General features: G+C 51.0%; 1 protein-coding gene across 3 annotated transcripts in view; it reads right to left on the bottom strand.

Annotated features, from left to right (window-relative positions):
- Positions 1-27,510, bottom strand: part of LOC147117265 (adenylate cyclase type 1-like) — a 524,560-nt gene that overhangs the window by 82,705 nt on the left and 414,345 nt on the right. For all 3 annotated transcript variants that reach the window (XM_085988088.1, XM_085988086.1, XM_085988087.1), the window contains one exon: positions 3,523-3,639. In XM_085988088.1, coding sequence (XP_085844214.1) covers positions 3,523-3,639 — 117 coding nt within the window. The remainder of the gene's footprint in view (positions 1-3,522; positions 3,640-27,510) is intronic.

Here is a 27,510-nt window from a genome sequence, read left to right as displayed (position 1 = left end):
ATCACTTCTCATTCTTCTAAACTCCAGAGTATAAGCCCATTCTACACAGTCTCTCATCATAGGTCAACCCTCTCATCCCAGGAATCTATCTCGTGAACCTTTGTTGCACCGCCTTAGATAAGGAGACCAGAACTGTGCACAGTACTCCAGGTGTGGTCTCACCAAGGCCCTGTACAATTGTAGCAAGACATCCTTACTCTTATACTATACTCCAACCCTCTTGCAATAAGGGCCAACATGCCATTTGCCTTTCTCATTGCTTGCTGTACCTGCATGCTAGCTTTCTTTGTGTCTTGCACGAGGACGCCCAAATCTCTCTGAACACCAACATTTGAAAGTTTCTCACCATTTAAAAAATATTGTTTTTCTATTCTTCCTACCAAAGTGAATAACCTCGCATTTCCCTACATTATACTCCATCTGCCACCTTACTGCCCACTCACTTAGTCTATCTATATCCCTTTGCAGACTCTTTGGGCTGGATTTTGCCAATGGGGAGCTTTTGGAGGCGGGACTCCCACTTGTTGGGTTTTAGTCCTGCCTCCATTGACTTCTGGCCAACCCACGCTATTTTCCCTTGATTGACCCTGTTAAGCCCGCCCAGCAGGCTTAGCAGGCCAATTAAGGGAAAGCCGGTGACAGAGAACATCAGTGTATGATGTTTCATCTGCCAAAAAATTTTGACAGATGAATTGTCATCGTTTGACAGTTCTATGAAGCTGTCAAACGCTGACATTCTCTGTTGTCTGATGAGTCCTTGTATTCAAGACTCATCAAACCTATCTGCTTAGCAGAAATCAGATGGCTGTTGCATCGGAGAATGATGTGTATGTCCCTTTAAGAGGTGCCTACATGCTAGGTTTACATGAACTCAGTGTGAAGGTTGAAGTCTACCGAGGTGACGTTAAGTCAGCATTGCACGCCGACTGACGTCACCCCTCCCTCATTTAAACCTGCAGGGCCATCGATCTTACTGGCAGCACTGCTGGGCCTTGAGAAAGCTGGCGAAAGAGTGGCAGCTGCCTTCTTTGTGCTACTTTTTGCTGGTAACGGATGACATTTTAGCCCTAAGAATTTGTAACTTATTTTAAAGGCATTTGCACAGAACTAAAGTTTAGAATCATGTGGACACAAGCCTTGCTTTTTAATTAGCTTTGCCCAGTTCTTGCATGGAATCTTTAAGCTTTCGGGTGGCCTGGTATTCCTTGCAGTATAATCCCTGGACTCCCAGCTAGTGAGCCCAGGTACAGTCCCAGCCTTGATACAGTTGCTAACCCTCTCATGGGCGAGGTTGACCAGCTCTTGAATAAGCAACTACTTCAAGCACTTTGCTGCAGCCACCATGTTATATTTTTTTGAAAATCAGGTAGTGTGATAATAATTTCATAGACGTATAATGTGCACTGTTCATGCCACATCATGTAAAATTTCAATAATAAATTGTATAAGCTGCTGTGATCTTCAAGCTTTAATATAATACAAATGGACCTGAATCATGCAAGAGCAATTAAACCATGAACTTATCCCCTTTTTGACATTACTCACATCCTACATTACAACAGTGACGAGGGGTGGGGGGGAAGTTTACCAGCCCTGGGGAGGTGGGTTTGGAGGCGGGACTGCCGGGAAAATGGCAGAATCTGGGGGTGGGTGCCCATCCCACCCCCCAACCCAACTCCGTGCCATCTTCCCAGGAGGCGGGTACCCGACCCGCGCTGGGAGCTGCCTCCCCGAGGCGGGAAGGGGATTACAGCCACTTAACTGCCTGTTAACAGGTAGTTAACAGGCAGTTAAGAGGATTATCCCTATTTTACCCCTGCAAGTGCAGGCTTCCCTTTTCTTGGTCAACCACTGGCTGGGCAGGCTGCAGTTCTTGGGTGTGTGAAATGAGGGAGGCACAAGAGTGGAGTTGTGGTGAGGGGAGGGCGGGAAAGCAAGAGGTGCATGTGAGAAGGAGGGTAACGTAAGAGGATACCAGCATCTTGTATCCTTTCTGCCCTGCCGCTGGCCAATGGCTCAGCCATGCCCCTGCCAAGAATGGCCTACACCATCTCTTCCAAGGGGGTGAGGTGAGGCTAGGAATGGGAGATGTGCCTCGTGATTGGTGCAGATTGTTGGTAGGTGAGTGATTGGGGTGGGGGGGGGGGGGGAGTTGTGCATTGAGCAGTGTGTGAGGCTAGTGACGCAGTTGGTAGGAGACGGCTTTGAAGATGCATTCACTGACCTTGACCAGTGGTTAGAGGTCATGAAGCTTCTTTGGGCACTGGAGCCAGGTGGTGAGGGGTGACACTGCTTGCAGTGACAGCCTCGGTGATGTGGTCGCACATTGTTCTTTCTGGAGAGCCTCTTGGTCCCTGTGGGAAGAGGGCCTCTTGTCCAGTGTTGACCCCCTGCGCAAAGCTGGAGTGCTGCATGCGAGAAACTGGGTGCCTGGCTTGCTGAGCATTTGTGTTGGTGCTGAAGCACTTTTCCCATTTTTTGAGGTGCGGAATGGAATTCAGCTTTAAGAGCTGGAGACTTCCATTTGGGACTTCTTTTAAAAAGGCAGTAAGAGCTGAAAACTACATTTTTTTACTTCTTTTTTATTTTTATTAGTTCAGAATGCATTGTCCTTTTAAAGCATTGCCCTTTTAATTTCCCACAATGCCTAGCAAACTCATTGCCTCACTTCTAGAGACTGTTGGAAGATGAAACGCCGCTTCTGGACAGCAACTTCGCCTGCGATGCCTGCAGTAACGCCACTAGGAGGGTGTTACATGGTGACTTAGCGCTGGGTTAAAAATCTTTAGTCCCCAGCACGAATTTTTCTCCCCTAATGCTTCGACCATTTTCAGCGGCCATTAACCCGAGGCCGTGGTGACACCGGCAACTCTCGTGGCAGCCACAAAATTTTAGCCCTTAGAATTTAGAGGTCTTGACTAGGATTAAGGGTTAACAAAACAATTGGATATGTTACTTTGATAAACTTTCTCCTGGTATCCAATATGTTCAGTGGTGTTTTAGGTAACTCAAAACAAAATAAATTCCTAACAGTTCCTGTTTCCAGCTGATCATATTATGCCAAAGTTATTTTCATTGACTCATACTTTAAGTCAATAATGTTTAAAAAAATAAATTCAATATAATGAGCAATCCTTAACAACAATTGCAGTATCCTTACTCAAATATAGCAGTACCATGATTCAGTTAAATAAAACATTATGCGCTGGTAGTTATTTTTCTATCTTGTTAAGTTCAGTGAGCAGAATGTTTATGGTTAGGTTTATGTTAATGTATTACAAGCCAAATGTATGTTGAATGTTTAAATGTCTTAATCTAAATGTACATTCTCGGGAGCCGCAAGCCTACATTTCGTTGTACTGCACTTGTGCACTAACAATGACAATAAAAGTTGATTTGATTTTGATTTGATTTGATTTGATTTGATTTGATTTGATTTGGTGAGATGAAAAGTTGCCTATATTTCAAAGAACAATCATTTTCTGAAGCAGCAGAAGATTTTAATAATAAGGTTTGTCTCACCATATTTCGCGGATTGGACAACAGAAAATGTTGTGCGACGTGTGCTGGAAGTAAATTGAAGAGAATCCGTTTGTTGTCGAGCTTTACCCGTTCCATGCCATCTCTCTCTTCTTCAGCCTGAAAGGGGAAATACATTAAATGAGTTGATGGCTCCCTTGACTTGCAACAAAGTGTTCATGGTGACCAGTGAGACAAACATTGGCCCAGAAATTCCAGAACGGGGCTTGCAGCGCGTGCAAGCCCTGTATTTGCACTTACCCCGCGCTCGTGCCGATCAGCTTCTGGGATGCCTGAACTTGCAGAAATAGAAAGCACATTCCCGGGCAGCGTATGACGTCATGCCGCCCAGGAGTGCAGCCAGCGCGAAGCCAGGAGCGTGCAGTGTAAGTGAGACACGCCCCTTGAGGTTTCAGTTTCACTGGACACGCCCCCAATGTTTCTGTCAAGCTGCTAAGGATTTTTACATGAAAAGCAGCAGTTTAAATAGGTTTTTGGAAGTTTTTTGAATATTTTGTTAACTTTTATAAACTTTTTAAAATGTTTACATTATTTTGAGTAATCTGAAGTAGTTTTAAAGAGAATTAAAGCAATTTAAAGACTTTTAAAAGCCCTAAAAGAATTTTTAAAATTCCATTTATTTATTTAGCAATGTCGTCGTCATACGTGTCTTCACACTGTTCCCTTTGGGGAACTGTATGAAGTGGTGGAAGGATTTATGGCCATGATTAACGCTCATTCCGTGACCGTAACCATCTTTGAACCAGCCATTAGGGCGGTTAGTCCTATGGCGGGAGGGTTTTACGGGCTCCCACAAGCTATACAAGGAGGGGGGGCCACCCACACCCACGGACGCAAATATCCCACTGGATGTCAACCCAGAATTTAGAGCCGGAGCTCCGACTCCACTTGCCGGGACTGTCTGGAGCGGGGTTCGAAACCCTACCCTGATCTGGCCCAGCGGCGGGGATCCTACCGCTATGACAAAGGCCCAATCCAATTAGCAACGTGAAATGGCAGCATAGGGCTCCAGTCACGGGGAGGGAAAAGGCGCAGGAAACGTATGGGTGTCACCTTTTGTGCGGAGTGGGCCTTTTGCGTAGCAGTAAGCATCCCCGCCGCTGGGCCAGAAGGAGTAGGGTTTTGAACCCCACTCCAGACAGTCCCGGCAAGTGGAGTCGGAGCTCCAACTTTAAATTCTGGGTGGACATCCAGCGGGATGCTTACGTCCGTGGGTGTTGGTGGCCCCCCCCCTCAGATGGGCTGTGGGAGCCCGTAAAACCCGCCCGCCATAGGACTAACCACCCTAATGGCTGGTTCAAAGATGGTTACGGTCACGGAATGAGCGTTAATCACGGCCATAAATCCTTCCACCACTTCATACAGTTCCCCAAAGGGAACAGTGTGAGGATACGTACGATGATGACCTCTTGCGCAATGCACCTCCTTGGACCCTCAGTCGCAGATGCGAGGGGGCAAGTTGTGCAATTGTTAAATTTTTTATTTTATTGACATGTAAAATGTTGGCCCAGTAATTCCCTTCCAAATGCGCTAGTACGGTCGGGGTACTTACGCATCTGGCCGGATGAAATGCCGGTTTTCAGCATGCACAGTGCATGTGGGGAAAACCGGCATTTCCTGTCCTCTGAACGAAGGGGTTCAGAGGCAGAACGCGTGCGACTGCACAGGCAGCGCGTGCGCAGTATAATTCGCCGCTTTCATTAATGCTTTCAGTGAGGTCCAGTCATTACAACTTACACATGAAAAAAGCATGGGTACAGTTGCTCCAGAGGCTGCGGAGGAAGATATTTCTTATCGTGGAGCTTCTGAAAGTATGTATGTCTGTATATATTCCTTTGCGTGTTATGTATATATTCCTTTACTTATGTGTATGAATGTATTATTTAATTATGACTTTCAGAGAAAGTAACTTATTGGAAAATCATAATTAAAAATATACATTCATACACATTAGTAAAGGAATATAAAACATACATACATATACGTAAAGGAATATATGTGGACATACATACATAACTCATTCTCACATTCCATTCACACAGCCACAATTGCTCCTTCTACCTACCGTTCTGAAAACCCGTTTAAAAAAAAAAAATTAAAGTTTAAAACTTAGTTCAAATTTCTTAAAATAACTTCCCTCCCTTTCCCAAACCTAAATATTGCATTTCATAAGCTCCTCCATAAAATATATCTCCTTCCCCAGCCAATGAACAACTTTACACTTGCTTTTTTCAAGTGCAAGTTCTAGGGACTTACCCTCACTGAATCCATCAGTGAAATCTACAAAGTTCACTGCGCAAGCACTGCCTGTGCAGTCGCACGCGCTGTGAATAGACCTCGGGTCTGGAAATGCCGGCGTTCCCCGCATGCGCTGTTCCTGCTGAACGCCGGCATTTCCAACGGCCAGATGCGTGAGTAACCCGACCGTACTCACGCTTCTGGCCTGGAATTTCTGGCCCATTGTGTCAAAGAAATACGTGGAGGAAAGCAATTATGTCTTTATTAGACTATTTATTTAATGGGCTGTAAGAGATCTTTTCTGGGGTGGAGAATTTCCTGCAGTTGCAATGGTCAGGAATTTCCTCTGGGCTTCTCCAGCTCTGCTGCCATAACTTTAGCAGAAACCCCTTTTACGCATGTAAACATGCGGTTCCGCTGAACATCCACCAAGATTATGGCGGCGGAGTGGGAGAAGCCCCGAGGAAATTCCCGGCCACTTATGACTGAATAGATTTTACCCCCACTACTGCTGCATTTAATCAGAACTCATTTACCAACAATTTACTTCATTTTATATCCCAGGTTAGGCCACAGCTGGAATATTGTGGGCAGTTCTGGTCGCCACACTATAGGAAGGATGTGATTGCTTTGGAGAGGGTGCAGAGGAGATTCACCAGGATGTTACCTGAGCTGGAGCGCTTCAGCTATGAAGAAAGACTGGACAGGCTGGGGTTGTTTTCCTTGGAGCAGAGAAGGCTGAGGGGGGACCTGATTGAGATGTACAAAATTATGAGGGGCATAGATAGGGTAGATAGAAAGGAACTTTTTCCCTTAGTAGAGGGGTCAATAACAAGGGGGCATAGATTCAAGGTAAGGGGCAGGAGGTTTAGAAGGGATTTGAGGAAGAACTTTTTCACCCAGAGGGTGGTTGGAATCTGGAACTCACTGCCTGAAAGGGTGGTAGAGGCAGGAACCCTCACAACATTCAAGAAGCATTTGGATGAGCACTTGAAATGCATACAAGGCTACGGACCAAATGCTGGAAAATGGGATTAGATTAGACAGGGATTGATGGCCGGCGCGGACGCGATGGGCCGAAGGGCCTCTTTCTGTGCTGTATAACTCTATGGCCTAGAAATTCAGTGCCCTTAGCGGCGATTTTGCGGCGCTAGAGGGCCTAGCGCTGCAATTGGCGCCGGCGCCTAAATTGCCTGGGGCCCTTCCGCCGCGGTAGACCGGTAGCGCTGCGCCGGCACCGATGACGTCATCGGTGTGCGCAGCGTCCCGGTTGCCGTGGTGACGGGCCCCAGCGCCGAAATTGACTTGCGGCCGCCTCGCCCGTGGCAGCCGCAAGCAACGTTCTGGCAGAGGTGCCTTGCACAAGTTTGCGCCGGCGCATTAAAGGCCCCGCGGCGGCCGGCCGCTTTCCCGCCGCCCGCCTGGCCGCAGCTCCCTCCCCGGACTTCCCCCCCCCGGAACAGAAGCAAGCCCGGCACTTGTCCGAGGTGCCGGGCTCATTTTTAATAAGATTATCGCGGGCCGCGGCCGGGTGCAGGCAGCTCCTCCTTAAGGGAAGGAGGAGGCCTGCACTTCCCGAACCTGCCGCACCGCAGCGGGCGCCGCAGCGCCGGAATTGCGCCGAAATTCAGCGCATAGCGCCAGTTTTCAGGCGCTAACAGCTTTCAGCAGCGCCGGCAGCCGTTTGGGCGCAGAACCAGTGAATTTTGGGCCCGACCAGCGCGACTTAGCTCCGGCACTAACTTCCGGCGCTAAAGCCCTGGCAGCGCCAAAACTCAATTTCTAGGCCTTTGACTCTATGGCCTAGAAATTGAGTTGACGCCGCGCCAGGGCTTTAGCGCCAGAAATTTAGCGCCAGCGCTAATTCCCTTGCGCGCGCCAAAAATTCAGTAGCGCCGCGCCCAGACGGCTGCCGGCGCTACTGGCGGGCGTGAGTGCCTCCCAATGGGCGCTGAGTGCCGCATTGCGGCGCTAATCCGGCGCTGCGGCACCCGATACGGTGCGGCAGGCTGGGGAAGTGCAGGCCTCCTCCTCCCGTTAAGGAGGCGCTGCCTTCACCCGATCGCTGGCCGTTTGTTTTTTCCAAAAATGAGCCCGGCACCTCGGACAAGTGCCGGGCTTGCAGGCCAGACGCATCTGTTCCGCGGGGGGGGCGGTGGAGGAGTCCGGGGAGGGAGGTGCGGGCAGGCGGCCGGCGGGAAAGCGGCCGGCCGCCGCGCGACCTTAATGCGCCGGCGCTAACTTGTTTAAGACTCGGTTGCCAGAGTCTTAGTTGCGGCTGCCACGGGCGAGGCGGCCGCAACTGAATTTCGGCGCTGGGGCCCGTCGGCATGGCAACCGGGACGCTGCGCACACCGATGACGTCATCGGTGCCGGCGCAGCGCTACCGGCTTAACGCCGACGGAAGGGCCCCACTCAATTTCCCAACTGGCCATAACTCCGGCGCTAGGCCCTCTAGCGCCTCAAATGCGGCGCTAAGGCTACTCAATTTCTAGGCCTATGACTCTAAGACAATATTTTGACAAAAGCCCCAAATAAAATAAATTTTTACTTAAGTATCTCAAGGTTATCATTGGGAAAGGTACTTCCACAATATTGGTAAGTATTGCTTGGAGTCACCCTCACGTCACGGTGTCTTCTACTCACTAAGTCAAATAGAATCATAGAATGATAGAATGATACAGCACAGAAGGAGGTCATTTGGCCCATCATGCCTGTGCCGGCTCTTTGGTAGAACTATCCAATTAGTCCCAACCCACTCCTCTTTCCCCATAGCCCTGTATTTTTTTCCCTTCCAAGTATTTATCCAATTCTCTTTTGAATGTTACTATTGAATCTGTTTCCATCACTCTTTCAGGCAGTGCATTCCAGATCACAACAATTAGCTGCATAAAAAAAATTGCTCATGTTGCCTCTGGTTCATTTGCCAATCACCTTAAATCTGTGTCCTCTGGTTACTGACCCTTCTGCCACTGGAAACAGTTTCTCCCTATTTACTCTTTCAAAACTGTTCATGATTTCAAACACCTCCATCAAATCTCCTCTTAACCTTCTCTGCTCCTGGGAGAACAACCCCAGCTTCATCAGTCTCTCCACACAACTGAAGTCCCTCATCCCTGGTACCATTCTGGTAAATCTCTTCTGCACCCGCTCTAAGGCCTTGACATCCTTCCTAAAGTGTGGTGCCCAGACTTGAACACAATGGGGGTGATTTTGCCAATGGGGGTGTGATGGAGGTGGGACTGCTGCTTGTTGGGTTTTAGTCCCGCCTCCATCGACGTCCAGCCAACCCACGCTATTTTCCCTTGATTGACTTTGTTAAGCCCGCCCAGCGAGTGACGTTTCATCTGTTAAGAGCTTTTGACAGATGAATTGTCATCGTTTGACAGCTCTGTGAAGCTGTCAAACACTGACAATCTGTCTTCTTAGTTGAGTCTTTACTCAAGACTCAATTAGAAAGCCTTCCTGAGCAGAAAGCAAAAGGCTGATGCATTTGAGAATGCAACGGCCATTCTGCTTTCTCTGCCGATGAGCTGAGGGACTCCCGAGACCTGAAGGGTTGAAGCCGGGAGGAAGAAGCAAAGGTAAGTAAAACTTTTAAAACACTCAACATTCACCTCACACACTTACCTCTGCACACATGCACCCATCACTCACCTGCACACCGGACATCTTAGCCCCTCCGACCCCCGCAGACCCACGGCTCACCTCGCTGACCCTGGCGAGGTTCGGAGCCGTCGGGAATCCTGCACTTTAGGTGGCAAAATAGGGATTATCCAAAAAACTGCCTGTTAACTACCTGTTAACAGTGAATTGGCACTAATCCCCTTCCCGCCTCGAGGAGGTGGCTCCCAGCGCAGGTTGGGTGCCCGCTTCCTGGGAAGATGGCATGGAGGTGGGTTGGGGGCAGGATGGGTACTCGCCGCCAGGTTCTGCCATTTTCCCGGCAGTCCCGCCTCCCCAGGGCTGGCAAAATCGCCCCCAATACTCCAGCTGAGGCCGAATCAGTGTTTTATAAAGGTTTAGCATAACTTCCTCACTTTTGTATTCTATGGGCTCGATTTTGCCATTGGGACGGGCTGGGGGCGTGTCAGATTTTTTCGAGTCCTGAACCTGACTCCAGTGTGATGTGGGAAAAAAGTGCAATTTTCCCCTAATTGGGCAATTGATTTCCAGCGTGTGGGAACCCCTGGCCCAATAAGTCTTTCCATCCTGAAAGTCGCCTCCAATGACGTCATCAATGCTGCTGGATTTAAGGCTTGCAAGCAGCCTGCTTCTTCTGGAGATTGCAAACTTTATGCCCATTGCTGTGATCGTTTCATTCAGCAAATTTGTCCAGCAGTAGGCCAAAGTGTGCTCCACAGTTCGATGACGCCGCCCTGCAAGCTCTGGTGGAAGGAGCAAGAGCAAATAAGGAGGTGCTCTTCCCTTCCTCAGGGAGGAAGAAGCCTCCCGAGCAGACTAAAGCTGTGTGGATGCAAGTGGCCCAGGAGGTCAACTCTATGTTTATGTGCCGCAGAACCTGGCTGCAGTGCAGGAAGAGGTTTCATGACCTTCTGCACACAGGAAAAGTGAGTATGACTTTTCCATCACCCTCAATCTGATCTCCATCGCCTCTCCTCACCAGCACTCTGCTTTGCCAACCTCTTCCTCCACATCCCACTTGACACTTACATCCCTGCACCCTTACCCATTCCCTCTCTCTCTATGGTCACATTCACTTAACTATTCTACCATGCAGCCCTCACACTCTCTATCACTGTGATGCAATAACAACTTACAACACACAGGGAGGGCTCTTTGTCTCCTTCTAAGCATCTATGCTATGGAATCTCTACACTCACTCCTTCATTCTCACTCAAACTTCACTTGTGTCCCCCATTGCAGGAAAAGAGAGCTCACAATAAGAGGGAAAGAGCAAGGACAGGCGGAGGGCCACCCTCAGTTGCCCAGCTCACCACCTTGGAGGTGGCGGCCTTGGAAATTGCCTGGATCGAGAAGGATTCCCAAGTGGGGGACGGACAGGCGGGCGCATCACAGCAAGCTGGTGACAGAATAGTTTGGCATCTCTCTCATTGACATTGCATGAGTCACTGATAATGAATCTGATGCTCTCACAGATTGACTTATGATCATCTGCACTATTCAATGTGCATGTAACCTTGACCTCACATCTCTAACTCTTTCCTTTACTCCTCCACAGGACCATCGACAGCCCCCGTCCCCACTGTCCAGGAGGAAGAGCCTGAGCTTCCAGACTCCTCAGAGGAATCTGCAACCTCTGAGGACGCAGCGTCATCAGAATTAAGCATACCCTGCACCAGCGCAGACACTCACACCTCGGTGGGAACTTCGGGACATAGAGTAGAGTTGTCACCTGGTGTATCACAGCTCACAAGTGAGCATCAGCAGATGGTGGAGACAGGGACAGCAGTGGAGAGTCCTCATCGGAGGGTACAGGACGCTCCCAGCTTGGCTCCGCTGCATGTCGACCCTGTGCCTCTGGGTCCATCCAGAAGGAGAGTGATACGCTTATCAATTACTTCATAAAAGGTGATGAGTCGAAGAAGAGATGATGAGTCGAAAGAAGAGATGAATAAGGCTTTTATTAGCTAAGAAGAGACCATGCTTCTTCGTGAGTGACTGAACAAGTCTGAACGAAACCCACACAGTGGTGGGTGGAGTCAGCTGAGGCATGCCTCCATACACAGCGCCACCCAGAGGTGGCAATATACAATACAGTGGTTTACCACATTCACCCCTTGTTTAATGTGAAGTCCGGCGGGGTGAAGGGTACTACAAGTTAAGTCTATCAGGAGGCCTTGTCTGACGTCCTGATCGTCGTGGTGGCGGCGGTGGTGTTGCAGCATCCGACGTCGGGTCTGGTGTCTGGGTGGTTGGCGAAGATTCCTGGGGCTTTGGCATGCCGTCTGCAGGGGTTGGGTTGGGAGGGGTGGTGGGGGATAACAGTGGTAAGGGGGATAACGGTGGTAAGGGGGATAACGGTGGTAATTCAGGGGTACCCGAGGGTGCGAGATCTCGTATGGAGACCGTGTCCTCCCGCCCGTCTGGGTATGTCACCCAGGCATACTGGGGGTTGGCGTGTAGGAGGTGCACCCGCTCGACCAGGGGGTCCGTTTTATGCGTCCTCACGTGCCTCCGCAGTAGGACGGGCCCAGGAGAAGTCAACCATGCCGGTAGCGAGGTTCCCGATGTAGACTTCCGGGGGAAAACGAACATTTTCTCATGAGGGGTCGCATTAGTGGCAGTACAAAGCAGTGACCGAATGGAGTGGAGCGCTGCAGGGAGGACCTCCTGCCAGCGGGAGGTCGGAAGGCCCTTAGATTTTAGTGCTAAGAGGACTGCCTTCCAAACCGTCGCGTTCTCCCTTTCCACCTGGCCGTTCCCCCGGGGGTTGTAACTGGTGGTCCTGCTCGTGGCGATACCTCTTGTTAGCAGGTACTGCCGAAGTTCGTCGCTCATGAACGATGAGCCCCTGTCGCTATGTATATAGCTGGGGAACCCGAACAGAGCGAAGATGTCATTCAGACACTTGATGACCGTGGTACTGGTCATGTCTGGGCAAGGGATGGCAAAGGGGAAACGGGAGTACTCATCAACTATGTTGAGGAAGTACACATTGCGGTCAGCGGAGGGGAGGGGCCCTTTAAAATCGACGCTCAGGCGTTCGAAGGGGCGGGTGGCCTTGATCAGGCTTGCTCTGTCCGGCCTATAGAAGTGCGGTTTGCACTCGGCGCAGATTTGGCAGCTCTTGGTCATGGTCCTGACCTCCTCGATGGAGTAGGGCAGGTTACGGGATTTGATAAAATGGAAAAACCTGGTGACCCCCGGGTGGCAGAGGTCATTGTGGAGGGACTGCAGCCTATCACTCTGCGCGTTGGCGCATGTACCACGTGATAGGGCATCTGGGGGCTCATTGAGTTTCCCTGGCCGATACAAGATATCATAATTGTAGGTGGAGAGTTCGATTCTCCACCTCAAGATCTTGTCGTTCTTGATTTTACCCCTCTGCTTATTATTAAACATAAAAGCTACTGAACGCTGGTCAGTGAGCAGGGTAAATCGTTTCCCGGCCAGGTAATGCCTCCAGTGACGCACCGCTTCTACAATAGCCTGGGCCTCCTTTTCGACGGAGGAGTGTCTCGTCTCGGGGCCCTGGAGGGTCCTTGAGAAAAAGGCCACGGGTCTGCCCGCCTGGTTAAGGGTCGCGGCTAGGGCGAAGTCGGAGGCATCGCTCTCCACTTGGAAGGGGATGGACTCATCCACCGCGTGCATTGCGGCCTTCGCGATATCGTTCTTGATAAGAGTGAAGGCTGCACACGCCTCTGGTGTCAGGGGGAAGGAGGTGGCTTTGATGAGGGGCCTGGCTTTGTCTGCATAGAGGGGCACCCACTGGGCGTAGTAGGAGAAAAACCCCAGGCATCTCTTCAGTGCTTTTTGGCAGTGGGGAAGGGGTAGCTCCATTAGGGGGCGCATTCTGTCGGGGTCGGGCCCGATGACTCCGTTCTCCACCACGCAGCCGAGGATGGCCAGGCGCTTGGTGTGAAACATACATTTTTCCTTATTGTACGTTAGGTTCAGCCGTTGGGCCGTACGGAGGAAATTTGCTAGATTAACGTCGTGGTCCTGCTGGTCGTGGCCGCAGATGGTGACGTTATCCAAATAGGGGAAGGTTGCCCGCAGCGCGTTCTGGTCAACCATTCGGTCCATCTCCCTTTGGAAGACCGAAACCCCGTTGGTGACGCCGAAGGGGACCCTAAGGAAGTGGTAGAGGCGGCCGTTTGCCTCGAAGGCAGTATACTGGCGGTCCTCATGGCGGATGGGCAGCTGGTGGTACGCTGACTTAAGGTCGATGGTGGAGAATACTTTGTATTGCGCAATCTGATTGACCATATCAGATATGCGAGGGAGGGGGTACGCGTCCAGCTGGGTGTACCGGTTTATGGTTTGGCTGTAGTCGATTACCATGCGGCGTTTTGCAGTGGTTTTAACGACTACAACCTGGGCTCGCCAGGGGCTAGTGCTACCTTCGATAATGCCCTCCTTCAAGAGCCGCTCCACCTCAGAGCTGATAAAAGCTCTGTCCCCGGCACTGTACCGCCTGCTTTTGGTAGCGATGGGTTTACAGTCGCGGGTGAGGTTAGCGAACAGGGGAGGGGGGGGGACTTTTAATGTGGAAAGGCTGCAGGTGGTTTGCAGCGGGCGATTTAAAAGTTGTTGGTTGCAGACTGTGAGTGGGGGGAGGGGTCCACCGTATGCTAGTGTGACACTCTTAAGGTGGCACTGAAAATCCAACCCTAGCAGGACGGCAGCGCAAAGACGGGGCAGGACTAGCAGTTTAAATTTTTGATATTCAGTGCCCCCTACTGACAGGGTCACCACACAGTAGCCGCTGATGTCCATTGACTGGGACTTGGACGCCATAGAAATGCGATGGTGCGTTGGCAGAATCGTGAGGGAGTGGCTACGTACCGTGTCGGGGTGGACGAAACTCTCTGTGCTCCCGCTGTCGATCAGGCAACTGGTGGCGCGGCCGTTTACCGCGATATCCATCATGGAGCTGGATAGATGGTGAGGGTGGCCTTGATCCAGCGTCACGGAGGCCAGTATGTGGCTTAGTGAGTCACTATAGTCATCCGCCGAGACGGTGGTCGGTTCCGGTGACGAAATGGCGGTTGAGTGCGTTGGATACGATGGCGGCGGATGCCATGCGGCCGGGGGTACACAAAATGGCGGATAAGATGGCTGCTCCCACGGCCCGCACGCTGCGCTGCTGGCTGGCTTCCCCTTGCAGGCGTTAGCGTAATGGCCTTTCTTCCCGCAGCCCGAGCAGGTAGCTGTCTTAGCTGGGCAGTGCGCTCTGGGATGTTTTAACTGGCCACAGAAATAGCATTTTTGGGCCTGGTTACTGGGCATCGAAGCAGTTCTTACCGGAGGCTGCTGTCTCGGTTGGGTCGCTGCAGAGGTTGGTGCCGGGGGCGGCGGTCCCGTGTCCCACGGTTTCAATTGCCATGTCTCGGCGCCGTTACGGGGGTATGCCTCGAGGTTTCGGTGGGCCTCCTCTAACGAGAGCGCAAGGGCAATGGCCGTCTTCAGGTCGGGTTCCTTGCTTTCTAGCAGTCTCTGCCGGGTGTGGTCTGACTGGAGGCCCCTGACGAAGGCATCACAGGCGAGTCCCTGCGCGTGCTCCACAGCCGTTACCGCTTTACAATCGCAGTCTCTGCAGAGTGCCAGTAGCGCCCGTGCAAATGCCCCTACCGATTCTCCCGGTTGCTGCCTGCGGGATCCCAAGAGGTGTCGGGCGTAAATTGTGTTCACTGGGCGCGTATATTGCCCTTTTAGTAGCTCGAGGGCCGCCACGTACGTATTAGAGTCCCGGATTAGCATATATACTTGATGGCTCACCTGGGCGGTCAAAATTTTCAGTTTGTGATCCTCCTCTGTAACCTGTGAGATTGCGAGGAAGGATTCAAAGCAGCTCAGCCAGTGTTCAAACTTGGCTGATGCACCCACATCTTGAGGGTCGAGGTCCAGGCGTGGTGGTCTGAGGGCTCTCAGCAATGTCTGCTGTATCCGTTGCTGTTGTTGCTCCTCAGGTGTCGCCATTTAACTTTTAGCTAATAAAATTGATACGCTTATCAATTACTTCATAAAAGGTGATGAGTCGAAGAAGAGATGATGAGTCGAAAGAAGAGATGAATAAGGCTTTTATTAGCTAAGAAGAGACCATGCTTCTTCGTGAGTGACTGAACAAGTCTGAACGAAACCCACACAGTGGTGGGTGGAGTCAGCTGAGGCATGCCTCCATACACAGCGCCACCCAGAGGTGGCAATATACAATACAGTGGTTTACCACAGAGAGCGGTGCTGGAAATCCAGGAACAGGTACAGGAGTCTCTGGCGGGTTTTGTCTCCAGGGTTGCTGCGAGTGTGGAGCGAATGGAGGAGTCCATCGCTAACATGAGCAGAGCCTTTGTGGAGGCGTTGGCGCATGAAAGCATCACCACGGAAAGGATGGCAACCTCCGTGGAAAGGATGGCTACTGTAGAGGAGAGGATGGCTATGGTAGAGGAGAGGATTGCTACGTCCATGGAGGAGCTTAGTCGCCAGGGTATGGAAAACATGGTAATTGTTCAGAATAGACTGACATTTCTTGAGGAGCGATGGTCAGCTATTGAGCAAACAAACCAGACCTTCATGCAAGTCCTCGGGAGTAGGACTTCCAGTACAGAAATGGGTCCTCATGGCCCCCCCTGAAGTGCAGCAAGGTGCTGTGATGCCACTTGCTAGCTCTGAAGTGGAGCTGACACATGAGAGGGATGTTGGTGGCAGACAACAAGTAAGCGGGGGCTCCTCTCCAAGCGCTCACACGAGCATGCCACTGCAAAGCCCTCGGTCAGAGCCCAACCAGAGTCCCCACCCAACTGAGATCGGCGTCTCAACCCCTGCACAGCCACATGAGCAGCAGACTGTTGCCGAGCCCTCACAGGTTCGAAACCCCAGAGGACATCCGCCAAAGGTGTCAAGACAGGGGCAGCAAGAAAGTGAGCAAGGAGCCTCCCCATCTGCTGAAGCCACAGGGGAAGCACCACATAGGAGCACGTGTAAGAGGAAGATACTGCACAAGTAGTCACAAGGGTAGTCACTTGGGTGTAATGTTAAGTTTAATTTTGAAAAGCCATCAGCTGGTTATTGTCATTAAAAATTCTTATGGCAAACCGTTGCAGTTGTGGCGTATGTCATTTCGCTAATGGGACTTCCACATTGAAGGCTTAGGATGACTTGCAATTGTAAGTATGGTGGTCAGAGTGACAGGAATCCGCAGGTTCTTGGCCATTGTCGATGGTCTGATAAGAAGGTGCGAGGCAAAAGTGTTTGATTGTGCAGGCTAAGCAAATCTGGCCAAGATGAGTGCGTGCCTTGCATCCCGGGCAGCAATGTGCTCGCATGCTGCTGCTGCTGGTTGATGGGCCTCTGTAAGCTGTTCGTTGTCACTCTCCTCCTCCTTATCTGAGGAGGCTATGTGATGGGCCACTTGTTCCTCAGACATTTGCAAGCCACGATGCTGTGCCATGTTGTGAAGTTCACAGCAAACAACAACCATTCTGGAGACCCTGGCTGCTGAGTACTGCAGGGCTCCACCTGATCTATCCAGGCATCTGAAGCACATCTTCAGCAAGCCGATGGTTTGCTCGATTATGGATCTGGTGGAAATGTGGCTGGAGTTGTAGCTCTCCTCAGCTTCGGTGGATGGACTCCTCAATAGCGTCATTAGCCACGTCTTCAGGGGATAGCCCTGGTCTCCAAGTAGCCATCCAAAAAGTTGGTCTGGCTGACTGAAGAGCGGAGGCACACTAGACTGGCGCAGGATGAAGGAGTCATGGCAACTGCCAGGGTACTTGGCACAAACATGCAAAATTTCCTTCTTGTGGTCACACACCAGCTGTACGTTGAGTGGAAGCCCTTGCGGTTGTCAAAAATACCTGGATTGCGATGGGGTGCCTTAACGGCCACATGTGTGCAGTCAACGATGCCCTGCACCCTTGGAAAGCCTGCCAGATTGTCGAACCCAACCGCACGCGCAGTTACACTGGCTTGATCCTTGGAGAAATTGAAGTAATTGTGTGCGATGGCAAAGAGGGCATTTGGTTACCTGCGTGATGCAAGTGTGTGCGGCCACCTGGGAGACGCCGCTGGGGTCTGCTGCTGATCCCTGGAATGATCCTGAAGCAAAAAAGTTGAGTGCGGTGGTGACTTTGATGGCCACTGGTAAGGGGTGTCCAGCTGCTCCTCTGAGCTCCAGGTCTTGCTGCAGCATTGCGCAGATGTCACCCACTACCTCTCGCGAAAGTCGGAGCCTCCTTTGGCACTGCTGCTCAGTCATGTTGAGGTAGCTGATCCTCTGTCTGTAGACCCTGTTTGGGGGGTATCTCCTGCGCCGACGTGCTTCCATGCGCTGGCGCCTTCTGGCCTGTGCAGCTTCAGGCGGGTGAGCAGCAGCTTGGAGCTCCTGCTATTGCTCCTGCAGTTGGTGTTGCTGTTGGTCAGGGTTCTGCTGCTGCCGTGGCTGGTCTTCATCCAAATCTGATGTCCAGGAGGAAAGGAAATAAATAGTTCCCATTCTCCTGGTATATACCTGCTGTATATATCTTCTGGTATATACAGCTGCGTCGAGGTCGTCACGACCCACAAAAATATCAGGTCATACCCCAACCAGAAACCCTGGATGAACGGAGAGGGCCGCTCACTGTTGAAAGCACGCGACGCAGCATTTAAATCTGGCGACACGGCAGCTTACAGAGCAGCTAGGACCAACCTAAAAAAGGGTATCAGGACTGCCAAATGGAAACAGACACTGCGGATAGAGGACCACTTCCACAACAACTCGGACCCCCGGCGAATGTGGCAAGGCATCCAGGCCATCACTGACTACAAGGGCAAAAACACCAGTCCCCCGGTCAGCAACGCCTCCCTCCCGGAGGAGCTTAACAACTTCTACGCTCGCTTCGACAGGGACAACAAGGAGCCGGCTACCAAAGCCTTGCCACCCCCGGAAGACCAGGTGCTCACTCTGTCGACCTCCGACGTAAGGGGCGCTTTACGCAGAGTGAACACACGAAAGGCTACTGGACCGGATAGCATCCCTGGACGGGTACTCAAGGAATGTGCTGATCAGCTGGCTGATGTCTTCACCGCCATCTTCAACCTGTCATTGGCCCAGGCAGTAGTCCCTACATGCTTCAAGACCGCCCCCATCATTCCTGTGCCTAAACAAGCGGCTGTGACGTGTCTGAACGACTATCGACCTGTCGCACTCACACCCATCATAATGAAGTGTTTCGAGAGACTGGTCTTAGCCCACATCAAAGCCAGTGTTCCTGCCTCCCTTGACCAACACCAGTTTGCCTATCGGGCAAACAGATCAACGGAGGATGCAATCACTACTGCTCTACACTCGGCACTGAATCACCTAGATGGTAAGGAGACCTACATCAGAATGTTGTTTATAGACTACAGCTCAGCATTCAACACTATCGTCCCCAATAAACTGGCCACCAAACTCCAAACTCTTGGCCTGAACACTTCCCTCTGCAACTGGACCCTGGACTTCCTAACAAACAGACCCCAGTCTGTCAAATTAGGCAACCACACCTCCCCCCCCCGACCCTGAACACGGGGGCCCCACAAGGATGTGTGCTGAGCCCCCTCCTCTACTCCCTCTTCACCCACGACTGTGTGGCTGTTAATGGTTCCAACACCATCATCAAGTTTGCAGATGACACCACAGTAGTAGGCCAGATCACCAACAATGATGAGTCAGCCTACAGGGAGGAGGTCCAGCATCTCGTGAAGTGGTGCGCCGACAATAACCTGGCCCTTAACACCAAGAAAACAAAGGAAATAATCGTGGACTTCAGGAAGTCCAAAGGCGGAAGTCACACCCCCATCCACATCAATGGGGCAGAGGTGGAAAGGGTGGCCAGCTTTAAGTTCCTCGGAGTCCACATCACGGAAGACCTCTCCTGGTCCCTCAACACCTCCTCTCTGGTGAAGAAGGCCCAGCAGCGCCTATATTTCTTGAGGAGGCTGAAGGGATGTAATCTGTCACCCCCGATCCTCTCTAACTTCTACCGCTGCACTATAGAGAGCATCCTGACAAACTGTATCACGGTATGGTACGGCGGCTGTAGCTCCCATGACCGGAAAGCCCTGCAGCGGGTAGTCAAAACTGCCCAACGCATTACCGGCACCCGGCTACCGACCATAGAACATATATATCAGAAACGCTGCCTACGGAGGGCACGGACCATCATCAAAGACCCTACCCACCCCAGCCACAGTCTGTTCGCCCTCCTACCATCTGGAAGACGCTACAGATGCATTCGCACCCGTACGACCAGATTTAGGAACAGCTTCTTTCCCAGGGCTGTCATCCTACTGAACTCCACAAATAAACACTAAAGCCTGCACATCTGCCGATGCACTTTATTCACTTTATTATGGTCATATTTATGCTAATATATATGTACAAATGTATGTTGAAATGTTTAAGTGTCCTAATCCAAATTGTACACTCTCGGGAGCCGCAAGCCTACATTTCGTTGTACTGCACTTGTGCACTAACAATGACAATAAAAGTTGATTTGATTTGATTTGATTTGATACCTCAGTTGAGGAAGCGCTCATTCAAGATGGGGAGAGGGGTTTCCCAGGAGGCCACACTGGAGATGGGTGTCAGGCTCCAAACTTCCACAACAATGAGTATGCCTGCTAAAAGCTCCCCCAGACCTGAGACAACAAAGTTCTGCCACCTGCAAATGATGATCGGTGAAAATTCCTTTGTAATGGTGGAGCTGCAGCTGTTAGTAAGCAGTCCATTTGTGAGGCCGCCAGGATTCACTGGCGTGTTCCAGAGGAGGTGTGCAGCACATGGGAAAAGTGGGAAAATCAGAAAGGCCTCTCAAAATGGGATTATAGAGGCAATTAAGTGGTTGTTAAGGGCCTATCCCACCTCTTGGAGGTGGGATGGAAACAGTGTCAGAAAACTCGCATGTGGGAAAATTGCTTGGAGGCGGGATTGGGCCCGCACGCCATTTTTTACGATTTTACCACCTCACACGCCTCCAATCCCGCCTCCTCGGGCCTGGCAAAATTGAGCCCTATGCCTCTGTTAATAAAACCAAAGATCCCATATGCTTTTTAATAGCCTTCTCAACTTATCCTGCCACCTTCAAAGGTTTGTGTACATACACCCCCAGGTCTCTCTGTTCCTGCACTCTTTCCAAGGTCCATGGAAAAATATAAGAGCAAGTGCGACTTTAGCGGCCATGACACTAGATCAGAGGGAACAGAAACTGCGGCTTAACGGGGAATTCAGCTGGCAACCAGGAACCAGGTTTATTGCTGAACAGCTCAGGTTTGTCTTCTTTGATTGCGACAGCAAAATGTTTGAGAAGGACAAGAATATGTACAAAATGGGACATGGTTAATTTGGGGAGAACAATCAAGTAAAAATCCCATGGAGGATCGGAAAGGAAAAAGAAAAACTGATAACTGCTCAGGCAGATTTGGAAGGAATAGTTTGTTTGTTTCTTTTGTTTAAAACCAAATGCTAGAACATGTGATTAGAACTGTTTTTTCAGGTGTATTTTTAAATGATATTTATTGAATTTATATTGAATCTCTATCATTCTAAATCTAAAGCAGCCAGCAAATTCCCAAGACTAACTTGAACTTGTGGTTTATAAACTACAACTTAGGGAAAGGACAGCCTCACAAAATAAAGCTGTATTTACAGTGCTTCCTGGTTAATGCCATTTACTAGTGCCAGAAATTACTGCTTTGCTGCACCATTGCCAGTTAGAAACAGGACAAATCACAGGTGATGTAAAACATTCCTTAAAATCTGCACCTGTCTTCCCATAAGTTAAGGTTCCATTCAATTATGTTATAAATGGAACAGATTATGCAAATAAATGGAACAAATGACGTAATGAAGTAAGGATACAATTCAAACCAATGACATCAGTAATAGTACAGTTCACTGGAAATAGGAAGCTTAGCAATAAAACAAAATATAAACAATTCAAACTATTTAACCATACAAGTTTCCTGTTGGTACATGAGGTTGTGGTCTTACTGTCTTCACAAAGTGTTTGGCAATCCGTTCAAATTAAAAGTAAAAAGTAAGTAAGACTTGCATTTATATAGCACCTTTCACGACCACCAGACGCCCCAAAGTGTTTACAGCCAATGAAGTACTTTTTGATGTGTAGTCACTGTTGTAATGTAGGAAATGCAACAGCCAATTTGCAAACAGCAAGCTCCCACAAACAGCAATGTGATAATGACCAAATAACCTGTTTCTTTGTTATGTTGATTGAGGGATAAATATTGGCCAGGACACCGGGGATAACACCCCTGCTCTTCGAAATAGTGCCATGGGTCTTTTATGTCCACCTGAGAGAGCAGACAGGGCCTCGGTTTAACATCTCATCCGAAAGAACAACAGACAAAAATTCAAGAATCAGAAACACCGACCACTATCACAAAGATCATGAATAAAATCTATTAAAAAAACTAAAGGAGGTAAATAACTACTGTATGATATACAAAGATCATTTCACAAAATGAAAAAAAATTATAAACAAAATGGAGTCAGAGTATTTCCAAAAGAGAAGGGAATTAAATCCAAAGTGGGTGGATATACACTGCCCAGATTTTTTGTTTGGAAAACCTTTTATTGTTTGCGAGAGGAACATAGGATCATAGGAATTGCCAAACGACAAGACCACGGTCCATCTAGTTCACCTTCTACCATCCTGGTAGTCACATGACACAATGATAGTGGAGTTGTTGACTAATCATAGCACTCAATCGCTATCAATTAGTCTACAACAGACCAAGGAACGAGGAAAACGCCAGTGGTGGAGAACTTTGGGAACCATAGGTCGAAAGTCACCTTTTTTCGCCCAAGCATGCTGCACTTACCACATGTCATGTCTCAAATTACTCATGTACTGTATCGCAAAATGTTATTTTCTGAAAGAAATGTATCTAATTTGCATTGAATGAATCAATACTAACTGCTTTCACTGTCTCCCTAGGGAGTCTGCTCCATAGATTGACCACTCGCTCATTGAAATATTGGTCCCGATATTTACTCGGGACCGTGAAGATAGCTGTGTGGGGGGGGGGGGGGCGATTGGGTTGGGAGGATTTCCGGATGGGAAACCTGGAAGTGCGGGTTTCCCGAACATCCTACTGAAATTAACAGCAGGGTGTCTTTTAATTCTTCTCAGCAGATTTCCTACCCGACAGTCAGCCTGATCGACAGGAGAGGTGGGAGGGGGAGATCACCGGCAGGAGGCGGAGTTCAAGGTCGGGCCCTTCAGATCGAGGTTGGGCTCTTCAGCTGCAGGTGGGGGGGAGATCGTAGAGGTTGGGGGTAGTTGGAGATCGGGGGTGGGGGGAGTTGGAGATTGGGGGGTGGGGGGAGTTGGAGATTGGGGGGTGGGGGGAGCTGGAGATTGGGGGTGGGGATAGTTGGAGATCGGGGGTGGGGGGAGTTGGAGATTGGGGGGTGGGGGGAGTTGGAGATTGGGGGGTGGGGATAGTTGGAGATCGGGGGTGGGGATAGTTGGAGATCGGGGGTGGGGGGAGTTGGAGAGTGGGGGGAGTTGGAGATTGGGGGTGGGGATAGTTGGAGATCAGGGGTGGGGGGAGTTGGAGTCAGGGACCCAACTGCTACTTCTGCGGGCAGCCAAAACACACCAGAAACCTGTGCCCGGCGAAAGGCACCACCTGCTTTAAGTGCGGTAAGAAGGGGCACTTCGGGAAGGTGTGCAGAGGGAACCCCGCCGGAAAACCAACCGCCGGAAAACCTGCCACCGCCGCGTGTGCGCCGTGGGAGCGGCCATCTTGGACGCCATCTTGCCCGACCTCGTGGGGTCCGCCATCTTGTGAGCAGACAGCGTGGACGCCATCTTGTATCGATCAGGGCCCTACAGTGGCATCGGTCACAGTGGACCAGACCAGGCCGCACCCGCTATCCAGATCAATGGTGGACAACGAGGTAAACGGGTGCCGGGTTAAATGCTTAATTGACAGTGGAAGCACGGAGAGCTTTATCCACCCAGAACTGGCACAACAACTCTCCCTAAAGGTGGTCCCTACTCAGGGTACCATCTCTATGGCTGACAAAACCCAGACATCGACCATTCTGGGTTACTGCACGGTACAATTGTGCGTTAACGGAACTGTATATGATAATTTTAAAGTATTAATCATGAAGAACCTATGTGCGAGCGTGATCTTGGGCCTGGATTTCCAGTGCAACCACCAAAGCATCACGCTCAAGTACGGTGGGTCCCAGCCGCCCCTCACAGTGTGCGGTCTGGCTACCCTGAAGGTAAAGCCGCCTTCGCTATTCGCGAACCTTACCCCTAACTGCCGGCCAATAGCGACCAAAAGCAGGAGGTACAGCTGGGAGGACAAGCGGTTTATTGCGACCGAGGTAGTCAGGCTCCTGAAAGAGCGCATTATTGAACGCAGCAACAGCCCGTGGCGCGCCCAAGTGGTAGTGGTAAGGGGTAGTGAGAAGAAACGGATGGTGATCGACTATAGTCAAACGATCAACAGGTACACCCAACTAGACGCCTACCCGCTACCCCGCATATCAGAAATGGTGAACCAAATCGCCCAATACCGGGTGTTCTCCACCATCGACCTCAAGTCAGCGTACCACCAGCTCCCTATCAGACCAGAGGACCGCCCGTACACCGCCTTCGAGGCGAACGGACGCCTCTACCAATTCCTCAGAGTCCCCTTTGGGGTGACGAATGGGGTCTCGGTCTTCCAGAGGGAGATGGATCGCATGGTCGATGACCACCACTTGCAGGCAACCTTCCCCTACCTCGACAGCGTCACCATCTGCGGTCACAACCAGCAGGATCACGACTCGAACCTCGAGAGGTTCCTGAAAACCGCACAAAAACTCAACCTCACCTACAACGAGGACAAGTGCGTTTTCAACACCACGCGCCTCTGCATACTAGGCAGCGTGGTGGAGAATGGGGAAATCGGACCAGACCCCGACCGATTGCGCCCCCTACGGGAGCTGCCCCTGCCCAACACTCCCAAAGCCCTGAAAAGGTGCCTGGGGTTATTTTCTTATTATTCCCAATGGGTCCCCAACTACTCCGACAAAGCCCGCCCCCTCTTGAAAGCATCCTCTTTTCCGCTCTCTGCTGAGGCCCACGCCGCCTTCAAAAGCATTAAGCAGGATATTGAGCGGGCCACGCTACAGGCAGTGGACGAGAACACTCCATTTCAAGTGGAAAGTGATGCGTCTGACTTTGCCTTGGCGGCCACCCTCAACCAGGCGGGGCGGCCCGTAGCTTTCTTCTCGAGGACCCTCCAAGGGCCCGAGATCAGACACTCCTCCGTGGAAAAGGAGGCTCAAGCCATCGTGGAGGCAGTGCGCCACTGGCGCCACTACCTAGCCGGCAAACGCTTCACCCTACTTACCGACCAGCGGTCGGTAGCGTTTATGTTCAATAATAAACAGAGGGGGAAGATTAAAAATGATAAGATTCTTAGGTGGCGGATCGAGCTCTCCACCTTCGAGTATGACATCATTTACCGGCCAGGGGCCCTTAACGAATCCCCAGATGCCCTCTCACGAGGGATGTGTGCCAGCGCCACCGGGGATCGGCTACAGACCCTCCACAACGACCTCTGCCACCCAGGGGTCACGCGGCTGTTCCACTTCATAAAGTCCCGCAACTTACCCTACTCGATTGAGGAAGTTCGGTCTCTGACCAGAAACTGCCGCACTTGCGCTGAGTGCAAGCCTCGGTTCTACCACCCTGATAGAGCCCACTTAATCAAAGCTACACGGCCCTTTGAGCGGCTCAGCTTAGATTTCAAGGGCCCCCTCCCGTCCGTCGACCGCAGTGTTTACTTCCTGAACATTGTGGACGAATACTCCCGGTTCCCATTCGCCTTCCCCTGCCCAGACATGACCAGCGCCACGGTCATTAAATGCCTCAACAGCCTGTTCTGCCTGTTCGGTATGCCGAGCTACATCCACACGGATAGGGGTGCGTCCTTCATGAGTGAAGAGCTACGCCAGTACATGCTGTCCAGGGGTATCGCCACGAGCCGTACCACCAGCTACAACCCCCGGGGTAACGGTCAAGTGGAGCGAGAGAACGGGACAGTATGGAAAGCAGTCACTCTAGCTCTAAGGACCAAGGGCCTCCCTATCTCCCGCTGGCAGGAAGTCCTCTCAGATGTGCTCCATTCGATACGGTCGCTATTGTGTACTGCCACTAATGCCACGCCTCATGAACGAATGTTTAGCTTCCCCCGGAAATCCACCTCAGGCGTATCCATGCCGTCATGGCTCTCCACCCCGGGTCCGGTATTCGTGCGAAGGCATGTGAGGGGCCATAAGACGGACCCTCTCGTGGAGCCAGTGCACCTACTCCACGCCAACCCCCAATACGCGTATGTCCGGCACGCCGACGGAAGGGAGGACACCGTGTCAATAAAAGACGTCGCCCCAGCCGGTAACGACAACAACCACGGCAATAGCAGCAACAACGACCACAGCAACTCTTACCCACCCACTACTCTTTCATCACCCCCGGAAGAACATCGACCAACGGCACCCCCACCAACTACCCCTTCAACAACCCTGGCGGCACCCCCGGCAGAGACCCAGGAGGCCACCGGGGACACCCAGCCGACACCCGCGACACCACAACAGCCACGTCGGTCGCAGAGGACTACCAAACCCCCGAACAGACTAAATCTATAGAAGGGGTGAATGTGATGAAATATTCCATTCATCACTGCCTGTGACTGTGGTTGGTTTCAGGTTCCCCCTTACCATTGTATTGCCTGTGACTGTGGTTGGTTTCAGGTTTCTCCTCACCATTGTATTGTGTATTGGAATGTATGGAATGTGTTGTGTGTAGGGCTCCGCCCATACCTGGCCTCTATGTAAGCCAGCTCAGTCTGGCCTCACAGCCAGTACTGCAGACCTCCAGGGAAGATACCTCTCTCCACTGCGTGTTATCTTCTAAGTTAATAAAAGCCTTGTTTTGTTTCGCTAACATCGAGTCTCGGGATTATTGAGGCACATCAGTGGGTTCGGAGGCCGGGGAGCAGGTGAGACCGGAGGCCTCAGGGGCGGGGTGGAGGGAAGATCAGAAGCCTCATTGCGGAGGGGAGATAGGAGCCTGTAACGTATTATCACATGGTTTGTCACATGGTTTATTATGAGCATGCTCAGTTTGCTCTGGCCTTGTAAACAAGCACCTTGACTAGCAACTCATCGTGTCTCTGTCCTTCATTTGTTCTACACAAATATATTACATTTTTGGCGATGAGAATGGGATCCCAAAGTCATTTTTAGGGATTATGGAAGAACACTGTGTTCAACCTTCGAGTGAAAAAGTTTAAGGTGAATTTGTGACACCGAAACTGAATTTTTGGGATGTTTTACTGTTAATGCTGATGCAGAATGTCTGTGCTTCACCTTGGCATGTATGTATACACAGCAACAGTGGCATTGGTTCTCACAGGTACACAGTTAGTGGGCTGAGTCACTGTTCAAAGGGATCGGGACATATCATGGCCGCACCTACGGGAATCATCGGAAACCTCGGCATGTATGACCGAGCTGGCGAACCATTAAGTTCTTACATTGAGCAGATGGAGATGTTTTTAGGGCCAATAACTTTATTGAGACCAAAGGTGCAGATGAGAATGTTCAAGCTCAAAATAAAGTAATTCATGAATGGAAAAAAACAATTTTCTAACGGAGATCAGGCCAGATGTCTACGGAACGTTGACAAACCATGTGATAATACATTACAGAGCCCTCGGTGGGAGGGGAGATCAGAGGCCTCGTGGGGGGGTGGGGAGGCGGTGAGACCAGAGGACTCGGGGGGGGTTGAGACCAGAGGGCTGGGGGTGGTGAGACCAGAGGGCTGGGGGTGGGGGGGAGGGTGAGACCAGAGGGCTGGGGGGGTGGGTCGGGTGGGGGGTGGCTGGAGGGGTTGTGAGGTCAGAGGCCTCGGAGGGGGGTGGGGAGATAAGAGGCCTCAGTGGTGGGGTGGGGGGGGGCGGTGAGACCAGAGGGCTGGGGTGGGGGGGGGGGGTGAGATCAGAGGCCTCGGGGGGGTGGTGACACCAGAG

This window comes from Somniosus microcephalus, chromosome 5, assembly GCF_052327205.1.
Source record: "Somniosus microcephalus isolate GS21.2 chromosome 5, FLI_Smic_1.0, whole genome shotgun sequence".
In the NCBI taxonomy this organism is placed as follows: domain Eukaryota; kingdom Metazoa; phylum Chordata; class Chondrichthyes; order Squaliformes; family Somniosidae; genus Somniosus; species Somniosus microcephalus.
The sequence above is the reverse complement of the archived record's forward strand: the minus strand, read 5'-3'. Positions and strand labels throughout refer to the sequence as shown.